Source organism: Gambusia affinis, linkage group LG19 (assembly GCF_019740435.1).
Source record: "Gambusia affinis linkage group LG19, SWU_Gaff_1.0, whole genome shotgun sequence".
Taxonomy (NCBI): Eukaryota; Metazoa; Chordata; class Actinopteri; order Cyprinodontiformes; family Poeciliidae; genus Gambusia; species Gambusia affinis.
The window spans coordinates 15,850,490-15,870,270 of NC_057886.1; the positions used below are offsets into that span (position 1 = coordinate 15,850,490).

Genomic DNA, 19,781 nt, shown 5'->3' on the forward strand with positions numbered 1-19,781 from the left:
TTGACACAGTGCAGTGTGAAAGCAAATCACATCAGCTGAAAGTTTAACAAATGTTGCAATTTTGGTCTCCAGTCGAATCGAAGCTACTAGACTACTAGGTATGAAAACACTCTAGTCTTTTATTCAACTGAGGTGGAGTCGTTGGATAAACAGACAGCAGACTGTACTTGGATCCAAGGTTTCTTTGTAAATGCTGTTTTTTACTCAGCCAGTGGGATCTCTCAATGCAGCATATGGAGTTAAAGCTTAATGTTAAAGAAAGCTTTAAAACATTGTTTTCAGGCTTCGGGCCAAACTGCACGGTTCTGTAAAATCTGAAAAATTCCAAACATAAACTTTTACTAATGATGGTTCTACGTTTTTGTTGTGTCGTCTTCTATTTGTTTTCCCAAACAGACGAAGGAAACAGCAGGACACGTTTCACGGTGCCTTACTCACACTTTGCTACCTTTGCATGAATTTAGGAACATCTTCAGCTTCCTCCCTGCCAGGTATCTTATGTACTGCTGCCTTCACTTACAAAAACCACCAGCTCCTGTTTCCGCATATGGATGGAAGGTTATAAAAGAATTATTTAAAACAGCAAGCTTTCACATTCAAAGACCAGCAGAGATTCTCGTGTTTTGTGTTTAGTCAGTGCAGTCTGGTGACTACGAGCTTTTTAATCTTTATTAAATGGATTGTACAAAGGATGACCGTCCCTCTGCATCTCAAGTTATGTTTTGAACTTGAGATGCAAGTTCAAAAATGTTTCCTTCAACCCTGAAAGTGCAAATATATATTAAAAAAAATAAAGTTGACAGTTCTACATTCCTGTTCATATTATCTTGGTGTGAAAACAATGAAAAATCTATAAAAATGTGACATTTCTCTTAAAATAAAACTACAAAAGTAATATTTTTTTTAGTTTCATTACTCTGTTTAAAAGTGAATTAAAGTGCACTTACACTGACTAATTGTTTTGTAAAAGTTTAATTGTTTTCTACCTTATAATGGCAGTAACCATTACAAGGTCACTGCCAAGTAGTTTTCCTATTTGAAAACTATCTTGTCAGCCAGTCTAATTGTATTATAATGCACACCTGACTTTAATGATCTATTTCATGATGAATCTTGTTCTGTTAAACAGAATATGGAACCTGTAATGACTAAAATTACCAAAATGTTTACTGAGATAACAAATCAACAGAGAATGGGTGTTATTTTTATGTGAACTGCTACAGCTAGAATTCACTAATTTCAAATAAAAAAGGAGGTGGCACTTCTACAGCAATCATTTTTATACGCTCCGTAATTGCATTCATTTATTCATTGATTCAATCTGCCACTCTGTATGAATCAAAGCCTAAAGCTGCTCATCTCAGCTCATGGAAATACTTCAGCACCACATCTGCATCTCCGTTAAATTAAAATGTCAAAAAAAAAAAAAAAAAAAAAAAAAATGTGTCCAAGAGCCACAAGGATTAGAGATGATGGTGTCACTTGAGAGGCGGTCAAGGTCTGTCTGTCTGCATGCAATATGTCTGCATGATGAAGCAAAACTGAGAAACTGATCTTAAACATAATTACCATGGTTAAAAAGACATTTTTTTAAACCTTTACTCTTTCCTTAAAAGACACCCTCCTAGATATATTGTCGTGCAGCTAGACTGGTCATGTTCTTTTACTGCTGCACTTTATGTCAGGGGCTTATTGGATTTTAAACCTTCCCTTCTTAGAATAAAAATCCTAAGCAGTGTTGTTTTTGTTTCAGAAACCAACCAAACCCTCCTTTAATAGAGAGGGGATCGCTGCATCCTGAACATCCCACAGCTCAAAACAGCCCTGCCTCTTCACAACTGTTGACTGTCTGAAATCCTTAGCGGTGAATGTTATAAACTTTATTATCTCTGCCTTTTCTGCGTCAGGGGCAACCTTTAACGTCTCTCCTCAAGCCCCTCTGGCTGTTTCTCTTCTGCCTCTGAGTGAAACAGTGTGTTAAAAATGATTCCAGATTGGGTTTTCATTGCATTACATTTGGTGTGGCTTATATCCAAGTCATTTTTTATGTTGCACAGACAGCAGGATGTAATTTTTGCTCAGCCAGCCCGTCATGTTTCTGTCATGTGGTCACCAGAAACTGTCCAGGTGCTGCAATTATGTGCTTCTGAGTTCCAGATTTTGTGATTGGAATGAATTCAGTTTGGTAGGGTATTTAGTGTCATCAATGTCCAGATTTCGATGCTTTGAAAAATAGGACCTGTGCACACTTAGACAAGCACAGTGTATTTTTGTAAACGATTAAGAAAAAAGTCACATGACAGGTTGCAGCGCTGCAGAAAATGATGTAGTAGGTATGCCGGGCCAGTCGGTGGAGCTGTAACACTTCCAGAAAATGACACAAAAACATTGAGCTCTTTATACCACACTTTTTCCTTACACTCAACTTCCAATTGAAAAAAAATAAAATAAGATTCTATAAACAGGTTGCTTATCAAACAATGACTTTTTGTGGTTTACCCTGTGTGTGGAGGTTGTCTCCTAGACAACAGTCAAGTCAGCAGTTTTCCCTTCAACTGGGTAGGCAGTGACTTGACAAGCATTCTTCTGTTTTAACAACATTGAAGTTTGGATTGATCCTAGCTGCAATCCAGATTTATTCAAATTAACAGAAATACATTCTTGAAACTCATAACTATATCTCTATTGAATCTACATCATAAACATGGATAGCTACACACACTATCAAGCACATGTAAGTAATGCTTTTGCAGCTACATTAGTTTTAAACCACATAATTTCTAAACCAATATCAGTCTCAGTTGAATACTGGAGATAATTACGCTTTACTGCTGGTATTGATCTCATCAGGAAGCTTCAGGGTCTTATATGCATCAATGCCATTTGCCTGAAGAACAATTTATCCGAGGGAAGGTCACAGACCATGAGAAATCCCTTACTTTGAACAATGAACTGCTTTGCAGGGGTCCTTGTGAATTTATCCCAAACGCTTTTGAAGCCACAGATAATCTGAGTGAAGTGTTAGCAGCCACGCCGAGCTGAAATCCACTCATGCCCCACTGTGAGGAAGAGACGACACGCCATCTTGTCAGATAAGTTGGTTTCCAGTAGGCGATGAGATGCTGCCATTAATCCCTCACCCCTGTCCCATTACTCAGCTCTCCATCAACCCCGGAACAGACAGGCAGATTGTGACAGGTGAGAAAGGAGTCCTGCTGGCCATCACTGGGAAGTGACGTATTGAAAAGAGAAAAAAGAAAAAGAAGAAACGACTGGCTGTGTGTGAAGTGATTGATGAGAGCAGGGTGACAGCTTGTAGTCTATAGCTATATTTGAACACCACCACACACTGGTGTGATTGACGCATGGTGGGGAGAGCAAAAAGGGGAATGAAACAGAACATGCCATTTAATTATTTAAAAGATTTCCCCTCTTGCATCAAAAAAGTGTGATTCAGGGGAAGTATAGAGTGGGTGAAATATTCAGGGAGTACATAACCTTTGACCTGAAGTAACTTCCGTTATATCTGATTGCCTTTTACTTAAGCATGTGAACCTGTACAGTATATACTATAATGTAAAATATTATGAATGGTTTCAGAGCTTAGATATGAATATTGCACACTATGAATCATTTTTTACTTCTTTGTGTACAGAGATCCCATCTTCAAGGCTGTTGAAGATAACTTGACAAAAGCTGCTGAATGCTGAATTCGGCAGCAGTGGGAATCTTTTAGGCAAAGCTTTTTAGGGCGAGATCTGACTTACAGCTTTAAATAATAGTTTTATATTTTGAGAAGCAACAGTGTTGGGGCTTTTTAGCCAAGTGGGAATGCACTGAAGCTCTCTCCTTTTTAGAAATACGACACATATTAATAGCTACATCAATCTTTTAGGCCAATGGCATGAGGAAGTACAGACCAGGGACACATTAGCATTAATACTGCTCACGGCTTTATTTCAACCTGCCTGTAAAACTGACAGAAGCAGTCATTTCACACAAGATGGAGTGGCAAACAAGTCCTGTACAACACCACAAATAAACTTTGACTGCCTTTTTTACTTGCTCGGATGAAATGGCTCTAATTTAAGATGAACAGTTCTTTTTGTCCTCACCCTGTCCACTATTATGATCTTGATGAGTCTAAATCTCAGATTGTGGTTTTCAGACATCAGACAGAAAATGAGGGAAAAAAACAACTAGTCCAAAGAAAATTAAATACCTCTTTAAGCAACTACTAAAATGTCTTTCTACTTGTATAGCCAAAGTGTGGTGAGTGGAAATGTGGTGCAGCGTAAAGTGACTGAATAATTGTTGCATAGCTACCTTTAAATTACACTGTTATGCAAAGATACTGCATCATATATTGTCTTTGTTGATCTAAACGATGAAAGTAATCAAAGGCAGCTTTTTAGAAGAACTCCAGTTTATGCTGTTTTGAGATCTTTGGGTGTCTGAATATTTCTGATTGTTGTAAGACTTGTTCTTCGAAGGGCAGCATTAGCATTGTGTTCTGCTGTGTAGATGCTTTTATAAAACTCTCAAAGTAATATCATGATAATATGGAGCCAAGTATGGCTCCTTAAAAATACAAAACAATTAAATGAAAGCTTGAAAAGTGAAGTTTGCTTGGTTTCCTTAGATAAAAATACTCTATAATAACCTTGACTGCATTGTTTAATATCTAGGATCAATATGGAATATTTCAATATTATTGAACTGAATTGCCTATTTTTATTTTTGGGAGAGTTATTTTGAATTGCTCCTATAGCAGAATTGAATAAGATCTTGAAAATTGTTCTCAAGTTCATCTTTTCTTAAACCTTTGTTATATCTGCAAGTGCAGCACAACAGTTAAAAACTTCATGGACATCATTCAAAATCATGCCAGATCTCCTTAAAGGGCTTTTCTCCAATGATCATGAAATAAAACAAATTGTATAACAATTATGGTCAGCACCATAGTATCACTTTATAGAACTACAAAATGCGGTACTAGAATTAATACTTGTTAAATTGCATGAATGGTTCATGGCAACCGACAGCAAAACCCATGTGAGCTTCCTGTTACAGCTCAGAGTAACTGTATTTCACCAGAACCATCAAGCTTTACCGGTGCAGGTTCACATTTTTTCATTTTTATAAGCCAGGGTCACAATCATTTTTTTCTGCCTTCAGACATATTAAACTAAACTTTAACACCGTGACTGCAGAACCACAGAGATTTATATCCACATTCTCAGGTCATTTTATGGAAGAGTAAGTATATACCCATATTTTCTTAAATACTGAACTTTTTCTTTAAGGTCCCATCGGAGCGGATGGGATGGCCTTTGCATATTGGTAAGCCATGTGCGTCTATATATGATGATGGATTACCCTGCAGCACTCTCGTCAGATCTCGTCTGTCCCCGTGTCCTCTGCTGCTCTCCTGTTCACACTCCTCTGCCGGTAACTTCTCGATGGGCTTGACAAGAAATGATGGTAGCTGGTCCTTGAAAGCTAATTTGATTCAGAGGCATAATGTAATAATAACGAATGCCTTGTTTTTTAAATTGATGCTTTGGGAAAATATGCTGTTCTTAAAAATAATTTTTTGGTGGTTTGTACCAATGTGCCACTGGAAAATTGCTTTGTCCAATCAGCACAGCAGACAAAACACTGAGACTTTTGAATTGCAGCAGTAGCTATTAGTGATCAGCGATGGGTAGGTCTGTTCATGAGCTTCTTGTGTTGAAATTAGGCTGGCATTATGAAACCAACCAATTACAGCAGCTCTATTAGTTACAACGGAGTGGTGATTTTCATATCACCGCACATTGCACCCATTTACCAACTCTGCTGTCAGACTAATTTCTTTGGCAGCTCAGTGGTGTCATATAGTTGTAAACGGACCAAGATGTACAGCCATAATGAAACTGCTACATGGTTTTTATTTTCAGGTTTAGAAAACATGCTGGGATTGCACAGCAACGTTTTATAAACCAGACAGCTATGTTTACCTTCACCTTTACTAAGTAGGAAATGTTTGGAGCCACTAAGTCTTCTTGACACTCGGGTCGGGGTGGGAAGTAAACCCATGTATAAATAAATGCTGTAATAAAAGTCTCTTGCTGTGAATTTAAAGAACCACATATTGGTTTAGTTATTTCTTGTGAGATAAAAATGAAAAACATCCAGGTTTTACTGTGAGAAACTGATATTTTGCTTTCCATATTTATGAAAACATATATTGCACCATAATTCTTTTGTAAAAAACCATTATAAGCATATATTGCACATAAGCCTTTTATATTTCATTAGCTTTTTTTTGCCCACATTTAACTGCAGAATACAGTCACCTGGGTTTGCACCACATACTGGCTTATTTGATGGCCAAAACACTTTATCATCCAGCTGTTATTTTTTATTTTTATTAGTTCTGCATTACAATCACAAACATCGAAATGAACTCATGAATTTTATCTCTGTGTTTCTAATGGATTTATATATAGCACAGAATAACTTTTCTTCCTACATGTATTTACTGAGATAAATGAGTTTTTCAACAGTATTCTAATTTATGGGTAATGAAAATATAATATGTATAACAAGGCTCACTTAAGACTTTATTGTGCCTTAACGATGTGTGTGGCATTACCACAAAGCATCAGTGAAAGAATTAAAGCAAAATTATTTTTTTGTTTCTCAGACAATGTGAAGAAACGCATGTTTTAAAGGACATTATAGACTACAGTTATACGTTGCAGTTGAGCACAATGTGCTGGTGGGATTAAGTTCATCTACCAGCCTCAGCAATTTATTTTAAATTCAGTATGGTGTTTGTCCTTTGAGTCCCGATGCGTTTCCCGCTCTCTCTCCGTTTATCTCCCTAGCTCTCTGTGTACTCTCATTGTTCACGCCCTTGTCCCCTTTCTCCTAAAGCATAAATAAATTGCAGGGAGCACTGCTTGCAATCCTGCGTGTCCTATCGCTGCCCTGCCTCACTTAGGTGCTGCCTTGTAAAATAAAATATTATGGAGCGGCAGGGCTAAATTACATTAGGCTGCGATGATAAATATGTTCCATAAACCTCCCAACATGTCACCTAAATGACAGAATTTGTTTAATATGACAAATGTGGACGCAGCGGGGCTTAAGTTGCGCGGGATGCGAGCCAGGCTTTCAGGTAGTGGAGTGGTATGTGTAAAACCGTAATGATGAGTGAGGCAGCTGGATGTGTGTGAGTAAAATCCCCACCATTCTCATGTTCAGGGCCAACCCCGTCGCTAGCACAGCAGCCATCTGAATTATTTATCCCCACAGCAGTACGACTACTTTACTGCTGCCACACAGCGGAGAAAAATGCTGCCTTGCACCCCAAAGATCTTTTTCAAAACTTTGTCTTCTTTCTTCTTTCAAATTAAGACCTCTGGAAAAAAAGACCTTTAGATCCTTTCTTGTTTGCTTCTGTTGTAAAATAGAAGCTGAACTTTCAAATAATAGGTGTTGATTTGCTGAACAATGAATCCAGATTGCACAAAGTAGCTTCTGTGAACTGTTAAAACTAGTAGGATAATTACTTTGCAAAATGTTTGAATTTACTATTCACATGATACATGCAGGCATTGTATCATGCGTGCATGCTAAAAATATAATAGCTAAGAGACATAATTTAACGGCAGAAGTTTTTGGCGTTTCTAGAACTATGAAAAAAAGTAGTCACCAGATTTAATCCACTGGCGACTGTTCAACAAATCAACAATTTCATATAATACCACTAAAATACCTATAATAAAAATGTGAAAAATCAAAATTAAACTGAACATAAAACAATACAAATTATAAATCACTGTATGGTAGAAGAAATTTAATAGGACCATGATATGTTGCTGATAAACAGATATGCAATTATAACATGATTTAGGTGTTTTGTTTATCTTCAGATATGATTTTGGTGATGTGGTTGTAAAGACAAACCCCTTGTTAAGCCTTTCCAAGCTTTTGCAAATCAAATGCTTGAGCAGACAGTGTGCAGTCACATGAATGAAGCACTCATTACAAAATCAGACAGTGACAGCTTCCGCCATAATGGAGCACTGATTAAGCTGCGCCCCACTTCATACCGAACTGTTCTCCGTAGAGAACGGCAGCAGTTGAACACCAAAATCCTTGTGCTGTCTTACTGTTTCCATAAGATGCACTAAAAAAGAAAAGAAAACTATCAACAGTGGCTGGAAAATGCTTTTTGAAAGAATATTAGTACATTATAGACCTTGGTTTATTTTTGGGCTATAATGTCTGCAAGATTCTTGCTCTGCGCCTTCTGGAAAATAAACCAAGCTTTCTTCTACTTTAATTATTGTTTAATCAGCAAATAAACTTCTTTGTGGCATTTGGAACACAGCACTGAAAATAAGTGAGAACAACACTGAAGAAAATGATTAATACAGAATGACAAGGAAATATTTTAAAAGTACAGAGACAAGTTTAAAGCTATTCAAGGATTTTTTTGTTGTTGTTGTTTTTACGATGCATGCACAGATACTGTGTTTATAATTCTTTGTTGTAGCCAGGAGGTTGTTTAGCGTCTAATTTGTTGGTGGTTGGTGTTAACAGCTGACCTTTCATCATGACAGCAGCGTACACCAGTAGCCATGTCATCTTTGACTTCTCCTCTGTAGGAGGCACAATACGGCAAACAGGCCAGGTCCTGCCATGTTTGCCCCCGCTCCTCCAGACGTTTGCTCACTCTGCTGTGAATGCTAATGAGATGTGTTTTGTTGGTCAGGAGGAATTTTAATTGGCAGCCAAGTTGCTCGTTCTCTTGCTTGCTATTTTCTGGTGCTCTGACTTCTGACTGGAATGGGAGGGAAGGTGATGTGATATTGGCAGCAAAAGAGTTTGACATTTTTAAAAATTAAACAGACAAACCAGACAACTCTGAAGAGTGTAAAGCTAAATGTTAAGTGATCTAGCATTAGCTGCAGGCAGAGTGAGTGGAGTTGGAAGACTCACTTGGTGTTCCCCACATGTTGCACCGACACAAAAACATCCATACGTCTCCACTGGAAAGTGTTTGTCCTTCCTGTTTTCTCCTCTCTTCCATCTTCTCATCCTCAGTTTGTACGGAAACAGGGGCTTTATGACTTTGTTGATTCCATTTACTACAACCAAGGATTTCATAATAAGTTGCAATTTTAAAAAAAGGATATTACAGCGGTGATTCTGACAGTTCTTGAGAAAAAGTCCTAGACCAACATGATCAGTCTTCTCATGATCGTTCATAAGGGTGAAGACTTGAACCAATACTGCTTTTGAATAATCCTACTGCTTTTGAATAACCCTACTGAGAAGCAGCATTTTGAACCGTTTTTCCCTGTCAGTGAAAAAAATGGTGTAGCTGATTCTGATAGAAATTATTCATTTGACAGTTTGGGGCTTGTATTGACCTAATTTATGCAGCAATATAGATTTTTTTTTTCCCTGTGACACCACCCAGGATAGCATATTATAAAAAGCGGTATCACATTTATTGATGCTTGCCTCTGGGGAGATTTTCTTCACAATTCTAGGCTCGTTTGAAAACAGTTTTCTCTCTGACAGCTTTACTTGAAGTGGCGTCATCCACTCCTGGAGGAAAAGGATGAATGCAAAGTAACTGAAATCTGCTCACAAGGTCTAATTAGTCTCTTTATCTCCAAGTTGTTGAACTGGAATCTAACTATTAAGGTGTTGTAAGATGATGACCTGACCTTTGACCATGTGTGTTGGTTATCAGTAAGAATATGAAAAATGGGTCTCTAGAGTTCCAGGAACAGCAATTTGCCATATGAAAGACACAGAAATGTTGAGAATAGATGTTTTGGAGCCAATCTGGGCTTTGTTCATATGCTCATGTAAATGTGTAGCAGAGGAGAAAATGACTGCTAGGTAATTACCTTCAGTAATACAGGCTTTGACCAATTTGCCTGTGCGTGTTAATTGTGAAACTTCAGCTTCATGAGATTTGAACAGCTGTGGTAATGAAATGTATCTGAGGGGTCATTTAAAAACCCTCCATTGAAAAAGAGTTGGAGTAATTTGGTGGATGAAAATTATATATAGTCCTCCACAGACCAGGACCGCACATAGGCAATACTGTGCTTTCCACTCTATTTTCTTTCCCACAAAGCCACTAAAAACCCTCCCAGATGAGTTATGGCTGTAGAGTGAATACATATTATCCACCCTCTTACCCTTTTTCCAGAGCTCCAAAAACCTGTGGCGTGTCATTTATTCTGTGCTTAGGTGCATCTGTCAGGAGCGCCTCTGTTTTGCAGAGGTGAACGCACATGTAATGTGGCACTTCATATTCCTGAGATGCGCTGCACCTCTGTGGCGGCGCAGCATCTGCCACCAAATCCGTAAGGTCTGTAAAACCGTTGACGGAGGAAAAGCATATAATCACTGTCTTAAAACACAGCAGACAAAGAGTTTAAGAAATGCTAATGGCTCTGCCCTTTGGTTCAATTACAAACCATAAACCTTCACCACTTGAAATTTTCCTTTCTTGATTTTAATGTTCAAATTAACCAAAGCAATCACAGAAGTCTAAGCTACTTTATGAGTCATTTAAACCAACGTACGTCGAAACAAATTTACAAAGTATCATTTGAAAATGATTTTTTAAAGATGTACTACTTATGCTTTTAGTCAGCTGGTTAGTAAACATGTTTTCTGTTATTATTTCAGTCTATGCTTCTTCATTAGGCTGCATTAGCAGTGTTTTGCTTGAGACGGGAAGTAGTGAAAGGCAGTTTTGCTATTTTGTTTAAATCACTGGTCAGGTTTAATCTCTCCACACCTGAAAGACAAATGCTGAAATGTTTCAGCAGCCAGAACCCGTTATGCTGTTGTCTGTTTACTGGTTCTGTCTGAAACAACCAGTAAGTCAGAATAAAAATGACTCATTTTTAGCTTTAATCTGGTTTCTTCTTATTGATTTTGTATTGCAGCCTAAATAAAACCACAGCTCTTGATTTATAAGGTTACCATTCTTCTGCTTTTGTTTTTTTTATTTGGTCAGTAGCACCAAGATAGACGGTTCGTCTGGTGATTACTATTCATGAGCTTAAGGGACATAAATACACTCTCTCCCATATTTTTGCTTGTGTAGGACACACACATCTACCCACGCACAGAAAAATATACTTTCCACCGCTGTGCAGTTTTACCTCTGTATATTATTCATAAATTCCTCTGAGTCATATGGTTGCTTGTGGTGAAACGGTGGTAAAAATACTTCAGAGGAAAAACAAGTATCTGCTCACATTAACTCCAACACAGGTCTGACGAAGTGTTGCCAGTGTGGATGGTAAATATTTTCTAAAATCCAGCTGAATGATGGACTCTCTGCTTTTAAGTGTTTACCTTCTGACAGCTCTTGAGTTGTTTGACATTGCCCAGTGAGAGCTGTTCAGATCTATTGTGGAATGAAATAAAGTGGCTCAGAAAACTGGACACAGCTACTGACAAATATGTCTTGTCAAATATTTTCTGTATAGTTTGACTCCAAAATTAGAGCTTAATCTCTTCAAAATGTATATTTGTTGTCCCTAATCCTCTTTGTAACTGATTTAGCTTAGGTTATTTTCCACTTTGAAGATTGATTTCTCCCTGTGCTTTTTGTTCCTGGCTGATGTTGTGATGTTACTTTAATATCTTCACATAATGGTCTTTTCTAATTACACCATCTGTCAGGGTTTAACAGTTTATCCGACATTTTGGACCTGGGGATGTACTTCAGAAAATAATTTTGTAGCTTCAATATGCAAAATGGCGTCTTCTACGGCCTTTTAAATAAAGAACGCTAAATTTCTGGGAAAAAATTTCCATTTCCATTTGCATTAGTTAAAAGAATTTTATATAACTTTTTTTTAAATCAATCACAATTTTGTGTCAACATCCAAAAATTTAGAAATAATTTCTTACAGTTTATTTGTTTCTCCTGGCAGGTGTTCACCAGGTATGGGAAGTGCTACATGTTCAATGCGGCAGAGGAGGGGAAGACGCTGCGCACCACCATGAAAGGAGGGACGGGGAACGGCCTGGAGATCATGCTGGACATCCAGCAGGATGAGTACCTGCCAGTCTGGGGGGACACAGGTACGCTCAATAACACACAAACCTTTACTACTGACTCTGAAGACTATGAGGAAAAACAAAGCTGTCATATTTTTGCTTGTGTAGAACACACACATCTACCCACGCACACAAAAATGTGGGTGGGTAATAAAAAAAGTTAATAATAACTTTTTTATTATTATTTTTATTTGCTTATTTCTCTGCTGTTTTTTTCTCATCTGTAATCAAATGCAAATTCTCAAAAAATGTATCCAATATTTAGAGTTTAGCTGCGAGCAATAACTTATAATTTATTTTGTATACATTTATTCTGTAAATTTTAGTTTAAAGTAAACTAAAATTTCACAGTTTTTGCTCTTGAGATGAAGAATCCAGAAGCCACTGATGACATGTGATTGCCTTTTGGGGGTTTTTCTGTCCTTTGCTCTTTATATGAGTATATTATGGGTGTGATGAGTGTCCATGTCATGTTTCCACATATGACTCAGCCCTTTCTTCACTTATCTCCAGTCTAGCAGAGCAGCACTATCAGCTTACACTCATTTTTGTCATTGTCATTCTTCCTATTGAATTTAAGTCCAATGACCTTATATAAGAGATTTATACATGTGATATACCTCAGTAATCTCCTATTTCAGGGCAAAATAAATTAAACAGTGCAAATCTATTAAACCTTTTTATTTCCTAACAGAGAATCTCTTGGCAAGTCATCTGGATTATTTCAGCTTCTTTTTATAAAGTCTTTTTAGAGACACCTGGCCTGAAGTAATGACCTTCGAAAGCAAATAAAAAGAAAATGAAGTAAAAATAGTTTTACTTCCAAACTGTTTTTCCAATACAACAAGTTCAGTCTTTATACTTGCATTGTAAGTGTCTAGAGCTGTTTGGGACTGTACCATGGCAGATAGAGCAGTCGCTTTATAGGGCACATCTAAAGCAAGTAATCATCATGACTTTCCGTATTTTTTAGCATTTAACATTTTGGGGTCATGTAAAAAACTATTCAATTATGTTTCCATATTAGAAAATTGACAGAATACAAATTATTTTAAAATAAGTTCTATCATTAAGAACAATTCAGTCCAATTTTTATAAATCTAAGTATTTTAGATAAAGACCTGTTCAACATAATTCACATTCTTTAAAAGTTGTAAAAAGCGAACTAACATCCTGTTGGTCAGTCTCAGTGAGTTGAAAACGTTTGGTAACTAAAAGCAATGACATTCTTTTTCTTTGCTGTTCTGCTGGTCACAGTTGTTCTTGGCAAAGTCAAAGAAACCAGCAGAAGTGCAAAGACAGGTTTTGAAAAAATATGGACATTATTAATCAAGACAACTTTAAAAGGAAGTTGGACTGCATTTGACGACATTCAGTTTAAAACTCTCAACAGAAAGTAGAAGCTCTGAAATAAGTAGCTTAATCAAAATCAAAAGGGAGGCTTGGTAAAAGACCCACGTCACAATATACGAGGCCTGATGGTTGCAATAATTTTTAATTTTTTATTTTTTGGGTTGTTTTCTCATAAAGTTTATTAATCTCTAAATTAAATGTGAAAGTCTTGGAGTGTTTTTCTTTTTCTTCTACGTCTGGAGGTCTCCCGTTGTGATTATAATTTTTTTTTTTACGGGTACATCAGTTGATTTCTAAGCAGAATAGACGAGCCTCTGGGCATCTCCACATATATTGCTAGAAAGGCTAACACCATTCGCCACAAATGGTTCTGAAACAGCTAATAACTTCTTCTGACTCACTTTATATCCTTGATGTTCTAGTTCAGATCATTGGACTGCAGTTGGTACAGAAACATCCTATTCTTTCCTTTTGTTTCTTCAAAACTTTTCCATTTTTAATTATAGTTAGGTATTTCGGCTTAGGTTTTAGAACAAACTAAGCCATGAGACTCCTTCTTTAATCTCCAGAGAGAAGTCAGCAAACCTTTAATAAAAGCTGGATTTTCTGTCAGCTCAGATTACTTTGAAGTTTTAATTTCTATCACAAAACTTTCTGCATCTGGCCTGTACATGTATAATATTAAGTCTTTGGGTCTTTAATTTATCTCATTTGTCTTTGGATTTCTCCTTAATTGCATCATTACTATACAGACATGAATGTAATTAACTAAATATAATCATTGATCATGTGTGGATTATTTGATTGGTTTATGCATCTTAAGTATGATAAATATCTAGACCTTCTTAAATTTGTGATAAAGAATGCTCACTGGGGAAAAAAGATCCCCCAGACAGATTTTGATATATTATGTGATTAACTGTGGGAATAATTGAGACTGATTATTTATGTAGATTACTATTTTTTGCTGTTGCACATCAATCTGCTTCATGGGGCTTAAAGCATAAATATTCCCATAAATACTGTATGAACTGTAGGTTAATGTTTTAGGTCTTGTTGGCATCTAGTTTGAAATCCTTGAATAACAGTTGAGCCACAAGGAGAAACAAAAGCTATGTGGATATTTGTTTGTTTTGACTCAAAAATCTTATCAGTTTTCCTATTATGTCCTGCATTTCTCATTTCTCGAATCGGCTGAACTTGTCTTGGTGTAACTTGTTGAACTTCAGCCAGCATGCAGAAGACTGTCTCTGCAGGTTCCCTGGTTATGTGTCCTTTTTTGTTCCTCTTGGGGTTTAATTAGCTTGTTTAAGGTAATTCAGTCTCAGCAGGAAGTGAGCTGAAGCGGGTCTCTGCTCTGCAGTGAAAGGCAGGTCACATTTTTAAAGAGACTCATTATCCATCTCCTTCCAGTGGTTTCCGTTTTTCCTACCAGTCACAACCCACTCTGCCCTCCTACTGCTGTTTTATCATACATCAGCCAAAGACTAGCAGTTAGTCTGCATAGTTCTAATAATGCACAGTTTCATGCAGGAACTTAAATGCCCACAATAATATTCCTCAGTTTATGATGATAGCCAAACATTACAAGAAATATTGAATGTTGGTTTGTTGGTTGGACACCAAGCACATTTCAAGCAAAGCTTGAATCTTGCACAGGTAATTTTTATCTTCAATAAATTTATTATTTTACAACATAGGAGTTAAAAGTAAAAGAAACACATCATACTCAGAAGGAGACAGAATTAAGAGCAATATCCCCAATTTCTTTTTTCTTTTTTTAGTAATATGAATGTACAGACTGAAAAACATTTGACTTCTACTGCATTGAAGGAAACATTTTCTTTAAAAGTCTATCAAAATTGAGGTTTAAATAACTATTTTTATTTATAAATCATTTAATTCTGCTTCTTGACTATTTCTCATTCATAGTCTTTGCTAAAAGCCTTTTGTAAAAATAGAGGGAGAATAACTTTGGCCTAACAAAATTATCTATGTGTAAACCTGAAAGGCGTATAGAATAACAATGAAAATATTAATGAAATGTAACAAAATAGCATACTAGCTCCATAAAATTGCTTTAAGAAGGTATTAGTTTCCTCTCATGCACACTCATGCAACCAGATGATGCTGCATTCAAATTTTTCTGCATTTTTTGCCTTTACAGATTTATTTGTGTTTCTATTGTTTTTTACAGAATATGGTAAAAAAGAAAAAAAAATCTATTATATGATTAATCGCACCTTATTTTGCATTACAAAAGTCTCATTACACAGAAGTGGCTGTAATATGGTCTGGGATCGTCATCATAACAGGAGCCGTTATTTGGTAAAAGTCTTGTCTTTTTGCAAGACAACAACTTAAGGCACATTGAGATTAGAAACCAATAAAAATAGAGAAGCTGGATTCTTTTACAGCAAGCCAACAGGGATTTTTGGCTTGTATCCTTTTACGAAAACACTTGAGGAAAGGGGAAGTTTTTCTTTTCAAAGAGAACTCATAAAACACTTTTAGTGTTTGAACATGTGGGAATAAAAGAGAAGCAGGAATCATCAGTAGAAAGGTGCTAAAAGCTTCAAAGCAGCTGCAAAATAAAAATAAAAATATGGCCCCCCCCCTTTTTCACAAGTGTTCCTAAACCAAATGTTACTGCTATAATTTCAAACTGCATGTGTCACCAGCTTAATGTCTTCTAGAAATATTTTGTCAGCAAAGCAACAATTTATTCAAACTCTAGGTAAAGACTCTAGATTGTGTGGATGAGTGCAACGCTGAGAGCACAAGGGTGCATTTCAGTATAATTAGATATAAAGGTGATAATAGTATTCTGATGATAGAGTGATGAATGGGCCTCACTGGGTCTGTCATCAAGAGCAGACAAGTATGAACATTTACAGAATAGGATGAATATTTTCCAAACATATTCCCCAGACATGTTTAAATTAATGTGAACATTTAGCAGGCTGGCATGTTTAAAAACAACATGAATGCCTCAAAATGTTCCCCCTCTTTAAAAAGAACAAATTACTGCCTGTTTGACTTTGAGATTTGATTTTGTAACAGATGAACTTTGTTTCTTTCTTAATCCCGCATGTCTTACTTTTGTTGCATAGCAAATTTGAACTGTATAGAAACCGCCCTTGAAAATGTATGATCTCAGAACTCTAAAGCAGAAAACTAAATCTTCTTCATGCACTGTTTCTTATTTTCACTGCTTTGTTGAAGGACAGCTAAACGGAGAGATTTTTGCAGAGATTCAGCTTTCTTTGTGGAAGTCTTGTTACATGCTTTTAAATTTTACACATTTACTCTTGATGTTCTTCAAATGGGATTTCATTTATAGCATTTTGCATTAAAGGCTCCTCCAGCAATAACTTAAAGTGTCCTTTTTTTTTTTGGCTGCATTCACACTGTAGCCTGAAGTGACCCAATTGTTTTGTCAAATCAGATTTTTTTTTCCACACTTCCAAATATATGCGACCTGTATGTGTTCTCCAGTATGAACAGGCAAACGACCTGAAAGTGTCCCGCATGCGCAGTAGAGGGCGCAATGACGTCAGAGTTCTCATTGTTTTTTCCAATCGCCATAAAAAGAAGAAGTGCTCAGTGTTTACGGAAGTAAACATGGATGTTAACGGCGGAGCATAGCTTACATATTTGAAGTTGTTGTTCGACCGGAGCAGCAGATTAACAACTTAATACTTGTTATAGTCCATCGTGGTTGTTTTTCTTCCCACTCTGGCGTATCAGGATGTAGAATTGTGACATTTGTGGAGTATCAGTGACATTCAGGTCGAATGAATGCGACCTGGACATTAGGTCACATTTGAATCGGATACGTAATGAATACTCAAGCGGCTTGGGTCGCATTCGAAACAAATCCGATCTGTATTATTCAGACTATCATGAAAAGATCAGATGTGGGTCACATTATGTCAAAAAAATTGGAATTGGGTCACGCAGCTGTTGTTTCACGTAGGTGGAGAAAAGAAGTACTTCACACATCACAAATTTCCCAAGTTTGCCCTCACAAAGACCAGAGAGGTCTCCATTTTCACAACTTTCACCTCAACTGAGAAAAACAGAATCTAAGAAAAAAAAATCCAGAAACTCATATTGTATGATTTTAAATAATTTATTAGCATTTTATTGCATTTAAAAAGTATTTGAAACCTTTGTTTACATTTACAGAGGTATAACATTTCCTGTAGTTCTTCATCCGAACTCCCACATCGAAGCAGGAGTTTATTCCTCCATACAGATCATAACAGAAAGCTTCAGCTTCTTCTAAAGATTTTCATTTGGGTTCAAGCCTGGAGACTGTCTAGCCCACTGCAGGAACTTCACATGCTTCTTACAGAGCCACTTCTTTGTTGCAAATTAATTATTTTAAAATTTGGATTGTATTTTATATTGTCTTCCACAGTTGAGCTGTACCTACGATGGAAATTTACTCTTTCTCTGTTATTTATACATGTTAACTTTGTAAATCTGTGCTGTATCAAATACTTATTTTTCTCACTTATTTTCCTGTCAGCGTTTAGCTCCCATTTTATGTTGCAAACAATCTAGTGAAGTATTAAAACACAAGATTTTTCAGTCTGCTGCTGTCTAATCAAAAGTGTTAGTGAAAACATTCAGAGGTGTCTGTCAGGAGTGGAAGGATGTTTGTTGACCATCAGGTTGAATCAACCTGTTGAACCTTTAATCATTAAAGTGAGATGTTATTTCCTGGTGCAATGCATCAGCGCTAAATTGAATCTATTTTACGTATGACACATGATTTGTCTAGTTTTATTTTGTTTTGATTTTATTTAGGGAACTCTTTGCTTCAATTTCAATTTAAAATGCACCGGTTTTTGTCGTACACTAACCCTGATGTTGCAAAACTGTAATGATAATATTGCAAAGCTGTAACACAGTTGTTCAATAGGACTAGAAAAAAATAAAATTATTAGAATTAAAAATTATATAAGCAACGTGGAATATAATTCTTTTGTAATTAATTGGAATTAATCACATTTATCATCAGAATGTCTTAATATAAGTAGAAAACCAACCAGTTTTTCTCTTCATATTCATCAAAATCATCAACAATGTTGGAAAACAATTCAGTATTTTAGAGACCAGGATTTCTGCCATGTAATTCTATATAAATAATGTGTTTAAAATCCTAAACATCATCATATTTACTAAATTAGAATATGTGTTCAATGAGGCTTGTTTGTGAGATTAAAAATACCTTTTTGAAATAACCTTTAAATACGTATTAAACTTTTTATTAAGCCCACATTTCTGCATGATAAAATGGTTATTGGTCTATGTAATATTCTAATCTTAGATCCTATGTTTTTATTAGCTGTAAGTGAAAAATTATCATTCTCATTATTCTTAACAGAGAAAAAGGCTTGAGACATCTACCAGTGTTGAATTAATAAGTATGTTATGCTTCACTTAGTTAATTTAGTTTCTGGCATAAATGAACTTCTTCAACATCTAATTTATTAAATATGGCTGCATATTTTTCTAATATTATTTAATCTGTGAGCAGAATAGCAAACATGATCTTTGATGTATTTTTTAATGCAGTTTAAAGTTAAGTTAATATATACTTTGATGTATGAACATTAATTTACTGACCAGGATTTGAGTGATTGTAAATTTCCTGTTTTCCTTAAGGTCGTAACAGCCAATGGCGACTTTTGTTCAAATCCAATTTCCCTCAGTGTTCAGCACAACAAAACTCATGAGTGTAGATGTTTCCATTTTGATGTATTTCCTGAAGAAAGAAAACAAACTTGAATTTTTTTGTATTTGGTGTGGAAATTGATTTTTGTATCAGACGTGTAATCTTGCAATCTAAAAATCTTCTGTTTATCAAACTGTATTTTTTATGCTTTTGTTGCTTTTCCACTTTCATCAGACTTGGTGTTTATTGTCAAGTAGAGGTCCAGTCAGACCACCAGAAATCTCCTTGATCCATGATTGGCAAGCGAGATATGCTTTTCACTGAAGATCAATAGATATTTAGGGACATACCTTGATGACAAAAAGGGATAATTTTCTATTTCTTTCATTTTGTGCTAGATTTTAAATGACTACCTTTGTCAAAAAACCAACAGCACATCTAGTCTAGTCAACAGCATATCTTTGTCATATAAAACACCATTGCTTTGCAGGAAGAAGCTCCTGTAATTTTAAATATATTTAAATAGATGACCCTTCTGACTGAGTTTTGATTGAAATAAGAAGAATATGTTTTAAAATTACACAAAAAACTTACAGAAACTGTCAAAAAAACACGCTTAAATTTCTTCAGATTAAAA

At 36.0% G+C, this 19,781-nt stretch overlaps 1 protein-coding gene across 3 annotated transcripts in view; it reads left to right on the forward strand.

Annotated features, from left to right (window-relative positions):
* Window positions 1–19,781, forward strand: part of asic2 (acid-sensing (proton-gated) ion channel 2) — a 336,573-nt gene that overhangs the window by 290,164 nt on the left and 26,628 nt on the right. For all 3 annotated transcript variants that reach the window (XM_044099872.1, XM_044099871.1, XM_044099870.1), the window contains one exon: window positions 11,976–12,126. In XM_044099872.1, the coding sequence (XP_043955807.1) occupies window positions 11,976–12,126 (151 nt within the window). The remainder of the gene's footprint in view (window positions 1–11,975; window positions 12,127–19,781) is intronic.